This window comes from Melanostigma gelatinosum, assembly GCF_949748355.1.
Source record: "Melanostigma gelatinosum genome assembly, chromosome: 1".
Classification (NCBI taxonomy): domain Eukaryota; kingdom Metazoa; phylum Chordata; class Actinopteri; order Perciformes; family Zoarcidae; genus Melanostigma; species Melanostigma gelatinosum.
In genome coordinates this window covers 31953875-31970718 of record NC_136634.1, presented here as the reverse complement: position 1 = coordinate 31970718, position 16844 = coordinate 31953875, and the positions used below count along the sequence as shown (strand labels likewise).

Sequence of the window (16844 nt, the reverse complement as noted above, 5' to 3'; positions counted from 1 at the left end):
GTGCGACTACACATTCGAAGTGACAGTGAAGGTTTAAGTTCGTACACGGGCTACTACATCCAGATCTTATTACACACATATGCACAAGTAATCACAGACGACTGCTCTTTAAAATATAACAATTTATTAAATCGAAATAACAAGTGATCAGATCAATTAATATCACAACCAACAACGCTATCATACAATTGTATGTGCCTAATATCTAAACAAATTAATAAAATGGGTGAGGATGTATGTATACAAGTATGTGTGTGTGTGGGTCTGTGTGTGTGAAAAGGAAGGGGGGTCTTGAAACTACAGTCGAAAACGACAAAGATGGCGGCGTCGAGTGACGCAGACAAAAAAGGGAGGGGGAGGCTGTGTGTAGTCACGTGTGTAAAAGGGGAGGGGCCTTATAGAACTACAGCTAAAACCTACCACCAGATGGCGGAGTCGAGTGACTTAGACAAAATGGCGGAGGGGGGGGTCAGCTATGTGTGATCACGTGTGTCGACGCACACGTGTGTTGGAACAATAGGTGAGAGTTTTCACCCACAATCCGGAGCTCTATGTGTATGCAAGTTACGGAAACCAAGAGAAATAAAAGGGGCAGAGAGAGGAATCAGAGTTTCTGTGTGCGATGTCTCGTTGTAGTGAAAATGAGGGTCGCTGATCGTATCTCACACAAGTTGCCGTTGTCGCGAACTGACGACACTTATGCCCGATACCCACGCTTCCACACTTTACTCACAGAATCGATTCAAGGAAATAGAGCGAGAACAAAATGAAATCAAATAATCCCTAAACAACAGTCAAACAGGAAGCGCAGGAATACGACGGGCCCTCTGCGGTCCGTCGACGATTGCGCAATCTCTCAGCAAAATGAAAACAATGACTTAACACGACAAAAACACGAGAATAATAACATATAAATTAATGGCCTGAATTAAATTTAGGTTAATTTAAGCTAAGCTACGCCCAGACACCGTGACTCTTACTTTGAGATGCTTCGTTGCAACGTTGTAGAGTGTTTGTCGATGAATGGTTTTTCTTCCTCCAGAAGAAAACAAAAGGCGTGAGGCTGCTGCTGTTCGGCGCCGCTGGTGAGCGGCTGCGGTTTCGGCCCGGCTCGCTGCAGAGAGGGGGGCCTGTGGTTTTCAACGTCGGTTGAGACACGTGTCGGTTCGTATCTCCGGTAATGATCGGTGAAGGAAGAGGTTTTGGTCTTCCTGGTACCGTTGCGTGTACACGAAAGGCGGGGAGCGGATCGCGGGAGGGATGCGCTCTCGCGGGCCAAGGCCTTAAACTCAGAATAGACGTGGTCGGTTTCGGCCAGCGAAATGGCACGTGCGTGCCGAGATGAGGGGGGGGAGTGAGGTTGATCGGGTCCTCTGTGGTTCTTCTTAGAGGCCGGACGGGAGTCCAGAGCGAAGAGACCGATTTTCGCTGCGTCGGCACTTATAAGCGGGCCTGCACGCACAGCGGGAGGGTGCTTTTCGGCCAATGAAGCGTCCGCCTCAGCTATGGCCGAAGGCAGGAGGGGCGGTCATCTCAAGGGGGCAAGGATCAGATCCCAGGTCAGCTTGTGAAGAGGGGAGACCCATGTGAGGGACTCAGCCAGCCAGGAGGTGGCGTCAGACCCCAACACTGGTAATACAAACATTTCTTTAGAGGCATTTAATGACGCAACCAGCCGCACCTATGGCTATCTCTTCATAGATTATAAAGCCATGACACCTGATTATTAAGACTCAGAACAGCTTTGCTATCAGAGCAGCCGGTTGTGTATATTCCTAAAAAGCAAAAGAGTAAACAATTTCGTCACGTATGCAGAAGAATTTGACTCTGCTGGAGTTGATGTATAAATCTTCCCCTAGCGTGAGGAGGGTCATTGTGAGTAATGCAAACGCCGACTTTATTAATGCTCTGTGTGAGATAGCCCTCAACGTGCTGAGAGGTAATATTCCTTTGCCTGACAAACAGTACAATCTCTTAAAGAAGAAAAGAAAGACTTTCAACCAGACAAGAAGATTTGTCTTCCCTCTATTAGGGCCTTTCATAGTAGCCTTATCAATAGTAGGAGGTACATGGTAGTGATTCAGACACCGAAGATGAGCTCACAAGCCGAGCAGAAAGCCAGCGAACACACAGAAGAACCCTCACAGTCCTGGACGCAGGAGGGGAAAGTTTAAGGAGACTAGGGGTAGTGATCACAGGCTTACTAACATGCAGTGTGGTAGCGCTCAGTATACTTCCTTGCGATCGTTGATACAGCAGAGACCCAGAACTAACCCAACACAAAGCCAAAGAGGTGGTGATGGATCTACTCAATTGTTCAAGAAACAACTGCTGAGATGATGACAATGTAAATCAATCTAAGACAACGCACACGTAGAAAGCTGCAGAGAACAGTAAATGGTAAATGGACTGTACTTGTATCGTGCTTTTCTCTTACGACCACTGAAAGCGCTTTAACACGACATGTTCATTCACCCATTCACACACTGACGGAGGGGCTACCATGCAAGGTACCGCCTGCCCATCAGGACTATCTAACATTCATTAGGAAGGCTGAGAAAACACCTAATGGGAAGGAAAACATGTTCTACCAATGGATGCATTTTTCAGATAAACAAGTAACTAAAGAAGCGTGTGAAGCCTGTTTTGACTCCAAAAGAGTTCCGCTAATAATGCCAGTTCCGGGTTTTGACATAGAAGAGTGTGAGGATGCAGGATACTGCTTTACATATTCAATTCAATTCGATTTTATTTATTTTGTACAGCCCAAAATTACAAATTTGCCTCAGAGGGCTTTACAATCTGTACACATACAACATCCTCTGTCTCAGGACCCTCTCATTGGTACAGGAAAAACTCCCCAAAAAACCCTTTAACAGGGAGGAAAAGAAGAAACCTTAGGGAGAGCAACAGAGAAGGATCCCTCTATGAGCATTAATGGGACATGAATTCATACAGAAAGAGAGAGAGAAGAGTGGGTGTCAGCAGTGACACATGGCAGCAGGATACGGGGGATGGAGTGAGGATAGGAGAATTTGTCCACCTGTAAAATGTCAACAGGTGGTTGCAGATGGTTCTTACAAAATAACATGCTTACAATGCCACTGGTCGACGTCTTCTGGTTAAGTGATGATGATGAACAAGTAAAAATAGTATTATCAGCAAATTGGAAAGGAATATGTACCCAAAACAGGACAAATAACAGTATTAAGCCCTCCATCAGGTAGTAGCAGGACTGAGAGGAGTGCCAAACAAGAATGGACAAAAGATGACCAAGTTTATGGCTCATGGACATATACTTGGTCATCTTGCATCACATGTAAAAAAATAAGACACTTAAAATAAAACGTAGTGCGTAAAGGCCTGTTGAAGCTGGTTCTTTCGGTTAAGACAGCGTCCCTTTATGGAGGTGTTTTCACCCGACTTTGGAGATCATTTCACGGATTGGCAGAGTGGAAAAAGGCCTGTTAAAAAAGTTAAAGTTTAAAACGTAGATGATTTTTATTTTAAGCACAGCATATTCAATCAATGATGTGACACATGTCTGTCCTGCTAAAAGTACCTCTCCCGCCTTAACAGAATTTGTTTAGTGTTGCCTTTGGCCTCATTGTAAGCGAAAAAAAGCTGTAATTTCTGTATAATACATATATATATATATATATTAGGGGACAGAAATGAATTAAGTCAAAAACAGTAGTCTGTTTATTGGTTTGCAATATTGCCTCCTTTTTTTCTACAAGACAACATTTGTGTAAATTAAAAAGAACAGAGCAGTTGTAAATGCATGAAGTTCAATACATAGAACAGCAGTTAAAATTCCCACTTGTTATAAACGCAGCACAGTTTACGTCACAGATATGGGCGGGGCTGGAAGGTCCAGCTCCCCCTTCCCGCAGGCCGCAGCGACTACTACTCGACCACGTCTGAGCACGAGCGCACGGTAACCAATCAGGAGCGGCCACAGTGTGTTTGGAAACAAACCGCCTCCTCCCAAAGTCCCGTAAGACAGCCAGCGGAGAGACACGTCTTCCACACGTTTCTCTTTTGACAAGACAATTTGCGTCGTTCCAACCAGATTATATGTGCTAATTGTATCAAGAAGACTATAGATAAATACATATGTATTTTGATGACTATAGTTGTAGGGCGTAAACGGTATCATCCTAAGCACGAGACTACAATTTAACGTTACGTCGGTGAAACAGAGGAAAGATGGATGTGGGGGATTCTCAACAAAAGACAATAACTCTTCTTATAAAAACGCCCAATCAGGCTCATGAGGATGAAACCGTCGAAGGCGTCTATCTGAACTGGACTATTAATGACTTAAAAAGACATTTGTCGACTTTTTATACAACTAAACCGGTGAGTTATTATGAGGCTATGTCCTGGAATGTTATGACACGAGCCAGCTGACTTGTCAGCCTGTTAATGTCAACTGCTCACACGCCGTACTGTTAATGTCAATGTAGCTTTGTGCTCACACACCTTCACCAGTATTACGAACTGTTAATGTAGCTTTGTGCTCACACACCTCCACCAGTACTACGAACTGTTCATGTTAATGTAGCTTTGTGCTCACACACCTCCACCAGTACTACGAACTGTTCATGTTAATGTAGCTTTGTGCTCACACACCTTCACCAGTATTACGAACTGTTAATGTGCTTTGTGCTCACACACCTCCACCAGTATTGCTATCTTTTGAAGGAGTTCTGGTGGACCTCAGTGATTTACACTCGTTTGTATGTTATCATTTATGAAGCACATATTTCTGTGTGCTCGTGATTAAATAGTTTTCTCTAATCTATTGTAAAATGTTGATTTAGCATTCAACTCTTAATTTGTGATGCACGTGTTTGAAAACAGCCTGCTAACGTATATAAACAACTCCTAACATGAGGTTTGGATTCTGAAGCACAATACAGATGCCTGATGATGGTGATGGTGAAAAAGTGAAATGGTAGAATGACCTTATTTTAAGAGAGCGAGAGACTTAGACAGGCAACTAAAATCCTCAGCATATATGGCTGCCAGGTGTCATCGTGCCTGGAGGACTGCAGCCTTGAAGGGCACAGTGTGCAGGCAGGCAGCTGCTGAGATGACAGATTACAGATGAGCAGAGGAGATTCTACCTCACTGCTGATGGAGGTGTATGGATGAGCAGAGGAGGATCTACCTCACTACTGATGGAAGTGTACAGATAAGCAGAGGAGATTCTACCTCACTGCTGATGGTGTACAGATGAGCAGAGGAGATTCTACCTCACTGCTGATGGTGTACAGATGAGCAGAGGAGATTCTACCTCACTGCTGATGGTGTACAGATGAGCAGAGGAGATTCTACCTCACTGCTGATGGTGTACAGATGAGCAGAGGAGATTCTACCTCACTGCTGATGGTGTACAGATGAGCAGAGGAGATTCTACCTCACTGCTGATGGAAGTGTACAGATAAGCAGAGGAGATTCTACCTCACTGCTGATGGTGGTGTATGGATGAGCAGAGGAGGATCTACCTCACTGCTGATGGTGTCACCTCACTGCTGATGGTGTATGGATGAGCAGAGGAGGATCTACCTCACTACTGATGGAGGTGTATGGATGAGCAGAGGAGGATCTACCTCACTGCTGATGGTGTATGGATGAGCAGAGGAGGATCTACCTCACTGCTGATGGAGGTGTATGGATGAGCAGAGGGGGATCTACCGCACTGCTGATGGTGTACGGATGAGGCAGAGCCATAGACGCATTATATTGGGCCAAGTGACGAGCCATGTGTCAGAGTAAAGTTAATGATTTCTGATCAAGTCTGTCATGTCTTGGGAAAATCAGCCATGTGCTTAAGCTGACACAAGGCTGAGTCAGCAGTATATTTAAACCGTGAATCACCTGCATAATTGAGACAATACAACGATACAATGTATTTTGTATTGCATATATCAAACCCAGAGATTATAACAAAGGGAAACCTTTAAAAAGATTCAGTTAATCTTTTTGAATAGCCAGTGAGGACCCCTCTTGATAGTTTTGTTTTGATTGGCTCATGGTCACTTGGTGAATGAAAGCCAGCGTAGACAAAGTTTGAAACACAGCACAAATGTGGGCCACATGTTCCACTCAGCAGCTGTTCTTGTCATGCCCTGGCCTCAGGAAAGAATGACTTGAATGGTTTCATAAAAGAATACAGCTGAAGAAAAATTATCAAAATCCAGGTAGTACACAGATATACTTTGTTGGGCACTAAAGTTACTTCATCCCAGAAGCTTTGACTGATTGAAACCTACTTCTTTGTTTTCTGTAGGCTGTGAGTGACCAGAGACTGATCTATGCTGGTAAACTGCTGCCCGATCATCTGCACATTAAAGATCTCTTCAGACAGGTAAATGTGACAATATGGGCTCATGACTATGCTTACAAACACTACTGTGGTATGACTTTTTCCCTCCATTTATCTGGTCTGAGGACAGAGGGTGTTACATGCTGAACAAATTATGAAGCCCTTTGAGGCAGATTTGTAATGTTGAGCTTTGTCAATAATGTTGACGTGAGATGTTCTTGGACCCTCATGTCAGTGATGTTCAATACATACTACAAAAAGCTCAAATTGTAAAACTGGTTCGGGAGGCTGAATCTAGCCTTCTCTTATTTGATGATAAGTAGGATTGCCATGGCCTTTTAAAAGGGTTGTTGTGCTTTTCCACTCGCCGCTCACCAATCACGAGAGACCAACGTGTCCACTCTCACGTCATCTTAAGTCCACAGATGACATGTGTGCCGTGACAACACATTTAGTGCCGGTGTTTTAAGAATTGAGCAGAGCAAGTTAAAAAACAGGAAGTTAAAAAGAAACAGAACAAACCTGCGATATTGAGAAGACGTACCGTATATGGAAGTTTAATATGTCAATCAAGACGTTCATAGAACATGATGAATGTATTATTCAGCGTTGGGCAAATTAAAATCAGTCTGGTGCACTTTGAAAGCAGCATTTAGAGGTTAGAGCCATGAAGAACGTTTTGCTCTTGTAAACAATGTAACTCTTGTTGTAGCAGTGATACAATGTGTTGGGATCTGACCATATGGCTTCAACATGTGCTGTGGAACAAAGATAGTCAGGCCTTCCCTTTTGCAAGCAAAGGTTTCATCCTGATTGTGAAAGTCCCTTATCGAAAGTCCCTTATCGAGACGACAGCGATTCTCTCCCACCGAGAGAAACACGGCTTCCGCAGCCGCAGCCCACTGAAGCTCAGAAGGAACCCCTCAGAAGAACCCCCCTCAATCACCACCATTGCATCGTACCGTAAGGCAAATAGATTCTGGGCAGAGTTAGAGAGAGTTCATTTGTGTTTATTTTATCTTGTTTTGTGGCTATCCGCCATTTTGGGTCTCGCGCATGAGAGACGTCACCACGTCCTAACTACGTCACATGTCACTGAGCTGTTCCCTCGCTCCCTTCTCCTTTGCTCACACATACACACACACACACACCCCCTCTTTTCAATAGTCTGTTGATTTTAGAGCGTGCTCATGAATGTATAGTTGTTGTTAGTTTAGATATTAGTTGACTAGATCATTAGTATTAGAACTTAATAAACTGTTATATTTCAAAGAGCAGCTGTCTATGATTACTTTGTGCATGCGTATTGTGATAATAACTGTATATGTGGTCTGTGCTCGAACTTAAACCTTCACTGTCACTCTGAATGTGTAATAGTACTCAGACTACTGACATTGTGAGTGAACACTAATTATGAGACTTAGTTTTATCGTTTGGTTATTGGTCCCTGTTCGCAGGGTGGTGCCCCGTTGTTATTAATAATTGTTACTTCCATCAATAATTCTATTGATATCAATAATTTAGTTTCTTAGATGCTGATAACCCAAACACGCTCCTTTACGTTCCCAACAAATGTAACTACGTATATTTAGTTAAGTACAATTTTAAGGTACTTGTACTTTACTCCAGCATTTCCATTTATTTATCAACATTTTGAGAGGGAATGATCGTACTTTTCTCTTCACTGCATTTATTTGACAGTATAAATGACTTGTTGACGACCTGCATATTAAGATATATAAATAAACTAACTATGATATTTTATTAAGCCCAATTATTACGTGTGTAAAGTGAGCGATACATTGTCTATAATCATAATCCAATGATATAGGCCTTCTGTAAATATGTTATTTAAAATAGGCCATTCTGCAAAATCAGCATACTTTCACTTCAAGTATTTTTTGATGCCAATACTTTTGTACTGTTACTTAAGTAACATTTTGAATGCAGGTCTTTTACTTGTTTCAGAGTATTTTGACACTGTGCTCTAGTAAACAATCGAATCACAAACACATATTGAAATATGAATGGTGACAACGCGGCAAAAAAGTCACTCACAAAGCCCGGTAAAGGAGACTGGTCTGTGTCAGATCGGGTGTTTCCTCCATCGCCACAGAGGACGTATGAGTTTGTCAACTATTTGAGCTCAGATTTCCACAAACATATTGTACTACTGAAAAGTAAAATTGACCCACAATTACACTCCACATAGCTTCATCTTGTGGAATAATCCACCTATTACAATCAATAGGAAGTGCCCACCTTTTGTAGTGGCAGAACCCAATAGTTATATTTACACTACAATGTTTAAAAGTGGTCATTTTAAAAAGCAATCAAGGAGAGCAAGGTAACTGTATTATCAGGCAAATTACTATTACTTCTCCTTCTGTGTAATTCACAAATATGTCACAGATCACATCCTAACACTGGCAGACACTTGCATTGCTTTGGTCTGGCTTTATTCTTGACCGGTTACAGAAACCTTCAGCCTACTGGCTCTGCCAAACAGAAGGAGGGGCTTATTCCCATCAGGAAGACGCAGTCAAACTAAAGGCTGTATGACTGCTTTTAAACAGCGTTTTCGGACATGAATCGTTTTTCCATAACTGCTACATTGGCATTTAGCCAAGGTGGAGTTAATTGTAACTCTCCTCTTAATGCACATTTTAATGTGCATTTTATTTGTCAATGTATTTCGTGTTTTCAATCTCATAGCATACAAGATGCGTTCCAGCTTTACAGCCTATTATGACCTGTTGCCTTTTGGGAAAGTCTTACTTCAGTACAATGTACACGCTGTCTATATGGTCTTGGATCTGCTGTTTTTAGCATTGGTGCAGACAGTTTGTGCTCATACTGACACATTTAACAGGTTCAGTTCTGTTGAATGTGAAGGCCTGAATCTATTGATGTGTTTGATCTAATCCGGCATTTATCTCCACTCTTTCAGACTGACTTTGTTCCCACATTGCACCTGGTGTGTGCTTTTAGGAATCCACTGCCAGGGCCCCTGGGAGCTCGACCTAAGGTAAGAGATGTTGCCTTCCCTCATTACTCTCCCGCTCTACTGCGACCGCTGCCTGTTGACTTCTTACTGTGATGAGGCGGAACTCATCATGCTACAGGCTGGAGGTCTCAGGTGACTCTAATACAATATTGCAGTTCATCAAACTCATTTATCAAAGAGGTGTCAGTGCTCACTAGCGGATCTCTATTCACAGCACCAGCCTGTAGAGCTCCTTGCCTTGATGATGGACTATATGTGACCATGTGTTCATTATTCTAACTTCGTCTTTGATCGCTGTGGAAAGTTTGCATTTGTTTTTTTTTCACCCTAACGACACTATAATCTTCAGATTGTATTTAAGGATTCAAGGATCATTTATGCAACACAGGGATGCACAATTAGGTGCAACAATAGGAAAATATGAAAAAGCTTTACATTTGATCATACTGCCACCTAGTGTCTTTTGTTTAGAAGTCCAGCCTTGAGTCTGACTGATGTCCTTCTGGAGGTGACTCTATAACAAGGGGATAGGAAAAGGCCCACTCTAGGAAGAGACAATAGCCCTGATTAGAGTATAAGGTTCAAGAAGATCAGGCAGGTAGGAAGGGGCGTGTCCATTTAATATTAAAGTCTGATCTGACATGGAAAGGTTGCCAATGACGGAAAGTTTAAACTGGTGTAAAGGTCCCCGTTGTCATGTCAGGGTAAATGAGTGTAATCTATGACGTTAATTGTCGCCCTCTTCTATTTAGGCCCTGGAATTGTGCAAACTGGCGCACTAGAAAAGCTGTGAAACAAAAATTAGACTGGACCATCATAGAAATGAAATAGAAGTAGAACTGACATTCCCATTAATATCAGAGTAGCAAAATGGTTGAAGCAGCAGCCATTTTTATGTCTATCGTTCCCATTGTGACCGTTGTGGCGCACTAACGTCCGTATAAACTAAACCGGCTGCTAACTGTTGAAAGCTTCAGTGATTTTTCAGTTGAATGATTCAACAACAATCATTTGTGGGATTTTAGAGGAGCCTCTTGTGTCACATCAACTTTAAAGGCAGGTTTAGTTTTTTGACTTACTCGAGCACATCCTCACCTCCTCCCTTAATACCAAAATAACTCATCTCTACAAACGTATCTGGGTTTGCTCTCGTGCTGAGTGACCAATACTTATTCAACAAATTCAAACTTGTCTTGCCTTTGCAGACCAAAGAACCGGAACTGCCACGTCCCTCCAGTCCGAGGCCCGTGGCAGCCTCTGCTTTACCCGACTCCAGCAGCCCCTCCTCCACAATTCAGACTCCCAGATCACCGCAGCTGAGGCAGAGGAGGCAGACCTCTTCAGCTGCTGCTGCTGCTTCATCTCACACACAAACCCCGGAGTCTCCACCAGGAACTGTGTTTGAAATGTAAGGCCGAATGGAATAAATCATGTATTTGCTGAACTGTATTTAATTATATTTGCATAAACAGACGTCCAATTTTAACAGTACCAATGTGTTCAGCATATTACTGACAGAAATAAGATGTAAACACGCAGGTCAATAGTGCTTCAACTTTGCACTTGCCCGTATTACCATTGTGAGATCTCCATCTTGGGTGATTTCATGTTTTTGGAAGATGAATGAATTCTTGTTTAATAATGTCAAGATGCATTGTTATTAAATTAAAACCAGGCTGTTTTCTGATTTCAAATCACATTGTTGCCATGACCGGTAAACCTTTGTTCAGTCACGTTCACCCCTACCGTAGTCCAGGCCCTCAAACGCAAACTAGCCAATCATGATGTAGCTCCGACCATGGGCCGACAATCTAGTTTCTTCATTTTCAGGTTGTTTATTTTGGATTGAAGAGATTCAAGCTCCAAGGTTATTTTATTGTCATCGTACAACAGGGCTGCACAAGCAAATGCTGACAGCAGTTCCATTTTGCTACGCTGCAAAAAACTACAGAAAAAACGACATCATCTGTGGAGGATGAATAAAGGAAATAATCTGTTGTGAAGTCGGGTGGTAGGGCAGCTTGTGTATCTCTTGCCAAACGGTAGCAGGGTAAACTAGTTGAGGCTGGGATGGGTGGTCATGTAGTTCACCTAGTCATGGTTAAACGCCTGGTGCATGTACAGTAGTAAAACAGTCGTTACCTGGTTATGAAGATGCAGCCTCCTGGAATGTTGCCTCCCTCCTTGCAACTGGAAGGGAAATGTTTTTACGAACCAAACTTTGTGTGCTGGGATACGCCCTGAAAACTTGCTGTAACTGCAGCAGTCACTGTTTATTGAAGTTGGAACAAGACAGAGGGATATTTGCACTATTGTGGAAGAACATGGAAATACCTTCTAACTGGAACATTAGTAAAAGTGGAACTGGAGTTCTGCTTAGCTTTGGAGAGACCAACTTGTACTGTAAAAATAAAAGGCAAAAACTTGCTCGCATGTGGAGTTTTTGGAAACTTTATTGTTCAGGATTTGAAACTGCACTGCTGTGATGCTTTGTGTTCATGTTCATTGTGTCAAATTTAATAACGAAAAACAGGGAAGGAAAAACAATTGAGAAATGTGTCACTTTTTGCACTGATTGGACCTTTACATGATGGTGGGGAACTGTCCCTTTATGTGACACTCCATCAGTATGAATGGGACGTGAAAGAGGGTGTGTCAAACCACGACTGTTTCCCACTTGTTATCACTTAAGATGTCTCATCTAAAGAAATGCAGGAAACCAAATGTGATGTGTTAAAAGAGCTTTGTAGTCCCGTCTAATAGAGAAGATCCAATATCTGTTCTGTCCTTAGATTTGATTGGATAAAGGTTTCGGTGTTGAACATATATCTACAGTGTCTACAGTGTGTCATTGTTCTCTGCAGGCCTGGAGCCCCACAGATGACCCAACCAGCCTTTCCCACCTACTCTCTGTACAGCCCTCAACAGCTCCTGTGGCTTCAGCATGTCTATGCCAGACAGTACTACATGCAGTAGTGAGTCTTTAGTCATACTCCTCTGTGTTTGTGGTCCGACATGGCCATGAATGACTAGTTTGTAATACTCTGGATGTTTTCCCATCAACAGCCATGCAGCGATGGTGGCAGCTGGCACTGTCCCCTCTGCACCAGCTACGACCATTGGCCAGTACCCTCCTGTTCCCGCTCATCAAGTACCTGTTCCAGATCCCTTAGCCCAGGGATTCCCAAAGTGGGGTGCGCGCACCCCTGGGGGTGCGCGAGCTGCCTCTAGGGGGTGCGCGAGAGGAAAAGTGTAATGGCGGTCTGATGGTGTAATAATATTAAATATAAAAAAAAAATGTAATTTTAATTTAAAAACTGTCAGGTGGGACATCTGAAGCTATCAGTCGTAAAAGAGGAGAGGGACAGAGAGAGAGAGAGGAATCGGAGGCGAGGGGAACGGAGAGGTGCGTGGGGAGAGACCGGGAGAAGAAATCGAGCCAGAGTCAGAGGAAGATGAGACGGAGGAAGGAGGAAGGGATTGCACAGACAAATCGGGAGCACATTGGCCCATCGCGGAGTCAAGGTGAAAAAGAGGAAACGAGAGTGAGCATCAGACTGGGAAAAAAAGAGGGAATATGATGAAAAGTATGTGTGTCTGGGCTTCACTTGGATTGGCAACGCAGATTGCCCAAAGCCACAGTGCGTGGTGTGCAGCGAGGTTCTGGCTAACAGTCTGAAGCTCTTATTTACGTCGCCACCTGAACACCAAGCATGCCAGTGCAAGTCAAAAGCCCCTTACATTCTTTATATCCAAATTGGAGGAGTTACAAAACAGCCAAAACAACTGCAGTCTCATTCATGTGTTGGTCTATAAATGACGCACTACGGGCTTCATATCTGGTTACAGAATAGCGAGAAAGGGGCTACCGCACACAATCGCCGAAGACGTGAGCTTGCCAGCTGCCAGAGAGATGGTGGAATGTATGATTGGGGAGAAAGAAGCAAAAAAGTTGGACATGATCCCGGTGTCCAACAACACTGTGTCGCGCCGCATCGATGCTTTGTCCGAAGACATCCTGGCTACATTAGTCGCTCATTAATTGTAAATTAAATGTGATAATCTGCCTCTGAGCCTGTGCGTGTGTGCTCGCATCCGTATTGCTCTTTAAAAGTGACGCCTTGTGTCACTGAAAGTTATTGAAACTTTGTTGCAGTGTTTCAGGGCGTTTTCACACCTTCAGTTCGTTTGCTTTGTTCAGATTCAGGGATTAATATGATACAATGTTGCACTTGCTCCTTTGTTCGGTTTGTGTTCACACTGCAACATTTAACAGCGGACTAAATCTTGTAAACAAATGCCACGCGCGAGCAAACTGTTCTCTCATTGGTCCGATTCTTATGCGGCTATGAAGGCTTAAAAGGCTCTGTTGCGTCTTTTTTTTAAATTATTAATGGGGGGGGGGGTGCGCGGCCTAAAAAGTTTGGGAACCGCTGCCTTAGCCAATCAGAACCCCATCAACAACCTGCCAGCAAATCAGAACCCAGCGCAGGAAGGCGCCTTCATCAACCCTGGGGAGGCTAACCAGAACATGCGGATGAACGTGCAGGGCGGGCCTGTAATGGACGAGGGGGAGGACGTGGAGCGCGATTGGCTGGACTGGTTGTACTCTGCTGCAAGATTCAGCGTTCTGCTCGTCATTGTGTACTTCAACTCCAGCCTGAGTCGCTTCCTGCTGGTGATGAGCACCCTCCTCCTCATGTACCTGTAAGTTCAATCCGTTGAGTTCTACCAAACTCTGCTGACATGCTTCACTGCACTGTTGTGTGTTGAGTATTTAACAGCGCTCTACTGTGGTGCTTTCAACCTTATTTACCTGGCATCATTGATGCAAACACACAGTCCGCGTGGTGTACAGTCCGCCCGTCAGGTGCAATAGTCTGATCCGGGATGTTACGATATAGCCAGGTTCCTGTAAAGATGTGTGCACAGCAGCCTCTGATCTCCGAGTCTCTCTCAGTCTTATTTCCTCCATCTTATTTTCCAGCAACCGGACACTAGCTAGGAGAACGCAAGGTAGTAGAATAAGCTCAGGTCCAAGCTGTTTAGTCCTTTTCCCCACTCGCTTCCCCTTGTTCCTGGGCAAGGCACGTTTATTAGTATCGCACATTTCAACAACAAGGTAATTCAAAGTGCTTCACATAAAACCATTAAAAGCATCAAAACATGAGGCAAAAGAAAAGGAGATTTAAAAACAATTGAGAACATTCATTGAAACATTAAATACAGCAGTGAAATGTATTAATATCCTTGAATGTGGTTGAATTAAAGGCAGCAAACAGAAAAGTCTTCAGTCTTGATTTAAATGAGCTGAGGGTCTCAGCAGACCTGCAGCTTTCTGGGACTTTGTTCCAGATATGTGGAGCAGAAAAACTGAACGCTGCTTCTCCATGTTTAGTTCTGACTCTGGGAACAGAAAGTAGACCGGTCCCAGACGACCTGAGGGGTCGGGATGGTTCATAAGGTAGCAGCAGATCAGAGATGTGTTGTGGCCCTAAACCATTCAGTGCTTTGTAAACCAACAGCAGGATTTTAAAGTCAATTCTTCGTTGGACAGGAAGCCAGTGCACAGACCTCAGAACTGGAGTGATGATCTATTTTCTCCTCCACAGACACACTGTGGGTTGGTTTCCCTTCAGAGGGCGAGCACAAGTCCAAGGACCCAACCATCTGCAGCCTCCTGGGGTTCAGCACAACCAGCAGGAGGAGAACAGGAATCCAAATCCAGTAAGACAACATTTCATTTACCTTCATTTAACTGAAGCTTTAGTGTCACCACACAGAAAGGGAAGAGCCTTAATTCCAGCCATAAAAACCAACAGGTGAAACCTCCCAAAACCCACAAGAAATAGAGAACACTGCTGAGATATTTTACAGTCATTTGTATTCTCCCAACCCAGCCCCTGAGCCATCAGACACACATCCTGTTTAACAGCCTGGACACCCTGGACTCATCTTTGGCCTCAGATGAACTCCACAGAGCTCTTCTCCAGATGCCAAATAATCAATCACCCGGACCCGATGGCTTCCTTCCTGAATTCTACGAGCACTTTTGGCATATACCATCAAAGGCTAGCATCAGATATACAAAATGTACCTCAACCAAAGCCACACAAGTCAAGTCAAAGGATTATTTTAAAGGGGCACGAGCAAGGATGCCCACTGTCTCCTTCATTGAAGCACTTGCTTCAGTTGTCCACCATTCTCCCACTTTCAGAAGATGCCCGGGATTCTGCAGAACAGAAACCATAACTTCCATTTGACACTTGTAACATTCGATACTTTGGTATTGACATCAAGGATTCAAGGATCATTTATTGTCATTATGCAACACTGGGATGCACAACCAAATCCAGTTGTAGCCCAACAAACACACGACAAACAACAGAAAACAAAACCATTAGCACATTCCTGTAGTGTAATTTTCATCATAAGAAACGTAAACGGCAGCAACAGAAACAATTCTCTGATCAGATAATATCAATACATCTTCACATTAAATACTCAACATGATGAAAACATTGTCCATCAACTGTGACTGTTTGAGCACCAAGCATCATGATGTGAACACAGAGTCCTCCTCCTCTGGTCCTCCAGAGTCCTCATGATGTGAACACAGAGTCCTCCTCCTCTGGTCCTCCAGAGTCCTCATGATGTGAACACAGAGTCCTCCTCCTCTTGTCCACCAGAGTCCTCATGATGTGAACACAGAGTCCTCCTCCTCTGGTCCTCCAGAGTCCTCATGATGTGAACACAGAGTCCTCCTCCTCTGGTCCTCCAGAGTCCTCATGATGTGAACACAGAGTCCTCCTCCTCTTGTCCACCAGAGTCCTCATGATGTGAACACAGAGTCCTCCTCCTCTGGTCCTCCAGAGTCCTCATGATGTGAACACAGAGTCCTCCTCCTCTGGTCCTCCAGAGTCCTCATGATGTGAACACAGAGTCCTCCTCCTCTGGTCCTCCAGAGTCCTCATGATGTGAACACAGAGTCCTCCTCCTCTGGTCCTCCAGAGTCCTCATGATGTGAACACAGAGTCCTCCTCCTCTGGTCCTCCAGAGTCCTCATGATGTGAACACAGAGTCCTCCTCCTCTGGTCCTCCAGAGTCCTCATGATGTGAACACAGAGTCCTCCTCCTCTTGTCCACCAGAGTCCTCATGATGTGAACACAGAGTCCTCCTCCTCTGGTCCTCCAGAGTCCTCATGATGTGAACACAGAGTCCTCCTCCTCTGGTCCTCCAGAGTCCTCATGATGTGAACACAGAGTCCTCCTCCTCTTGTCCACCAGAGTCCTCATGATGTGAACACAGAGTCCTCATCCTCTGGTCCACCAGAGTCCTCATGATGTGAACACAGAGTCCTCATCCTCTGGTCCACCAGAGTCCTCATGATGTGAACACAGAGTCCTCCTCCTCTGGTCCTCCAGAGTCCTCATGATGTGAACACAGAGTCCTCCTCCTCTTGTCCACCAGAGTCCTCATGATGTGAACACAGAGTCCTC

At 44.1% G+C, this 16844-nt stretch overlaps 1 protein-coding gene across 3 annotated transcripts in view; it reads left to right on the top strand.

The window, feature by feature from the left end:
- Positions 1-4047: 4047 nt before the first annotated feature.
- LOC306783701 (homocysteine-responsive endoplasmic reticulum-resident ubiquitin-like domain member 1 protein) overlaps positions 4048-16844 on the top strand; it is a 15277-nt gene continuing 2480 nt past the window's right edge. Inside the window, exons 1-8 of one of the 3 annotated variants that reach the window (XM_079277470.1) lie at positions 4048-4365; positions 6302-6379; positions 9288-9365; positions 10550-10752; positions 12209-12319; positions 12411-12538; positions 13787-14051; positions 14957-15071. In XM_079277470.1, coding sequence (XP_079133596.1) covers positions 4213-4365; positions 6302-6379; positions 9288-9365; positions 10550-10752; positions 12209-12319; positions 12411-12538; positions 13787-14051; positions 14957-15071 — 1131 coding nt within the window. In that variant the 5' untranslated portion in view covers positions 4048-4212. Of the gene's footprint in view, positions 4366-6301; positions 6380-9287; positions 9366-10549; positions 10753-12208; positions 12320-12410; positions 12597-13786; positions 14052-14956; positions 15072-16844 lie in introns of all 3 variants that reach the window. The other 2 variants (XM_079277469.1, XM_079277468.1) reach the window with 2 other exon arrangements.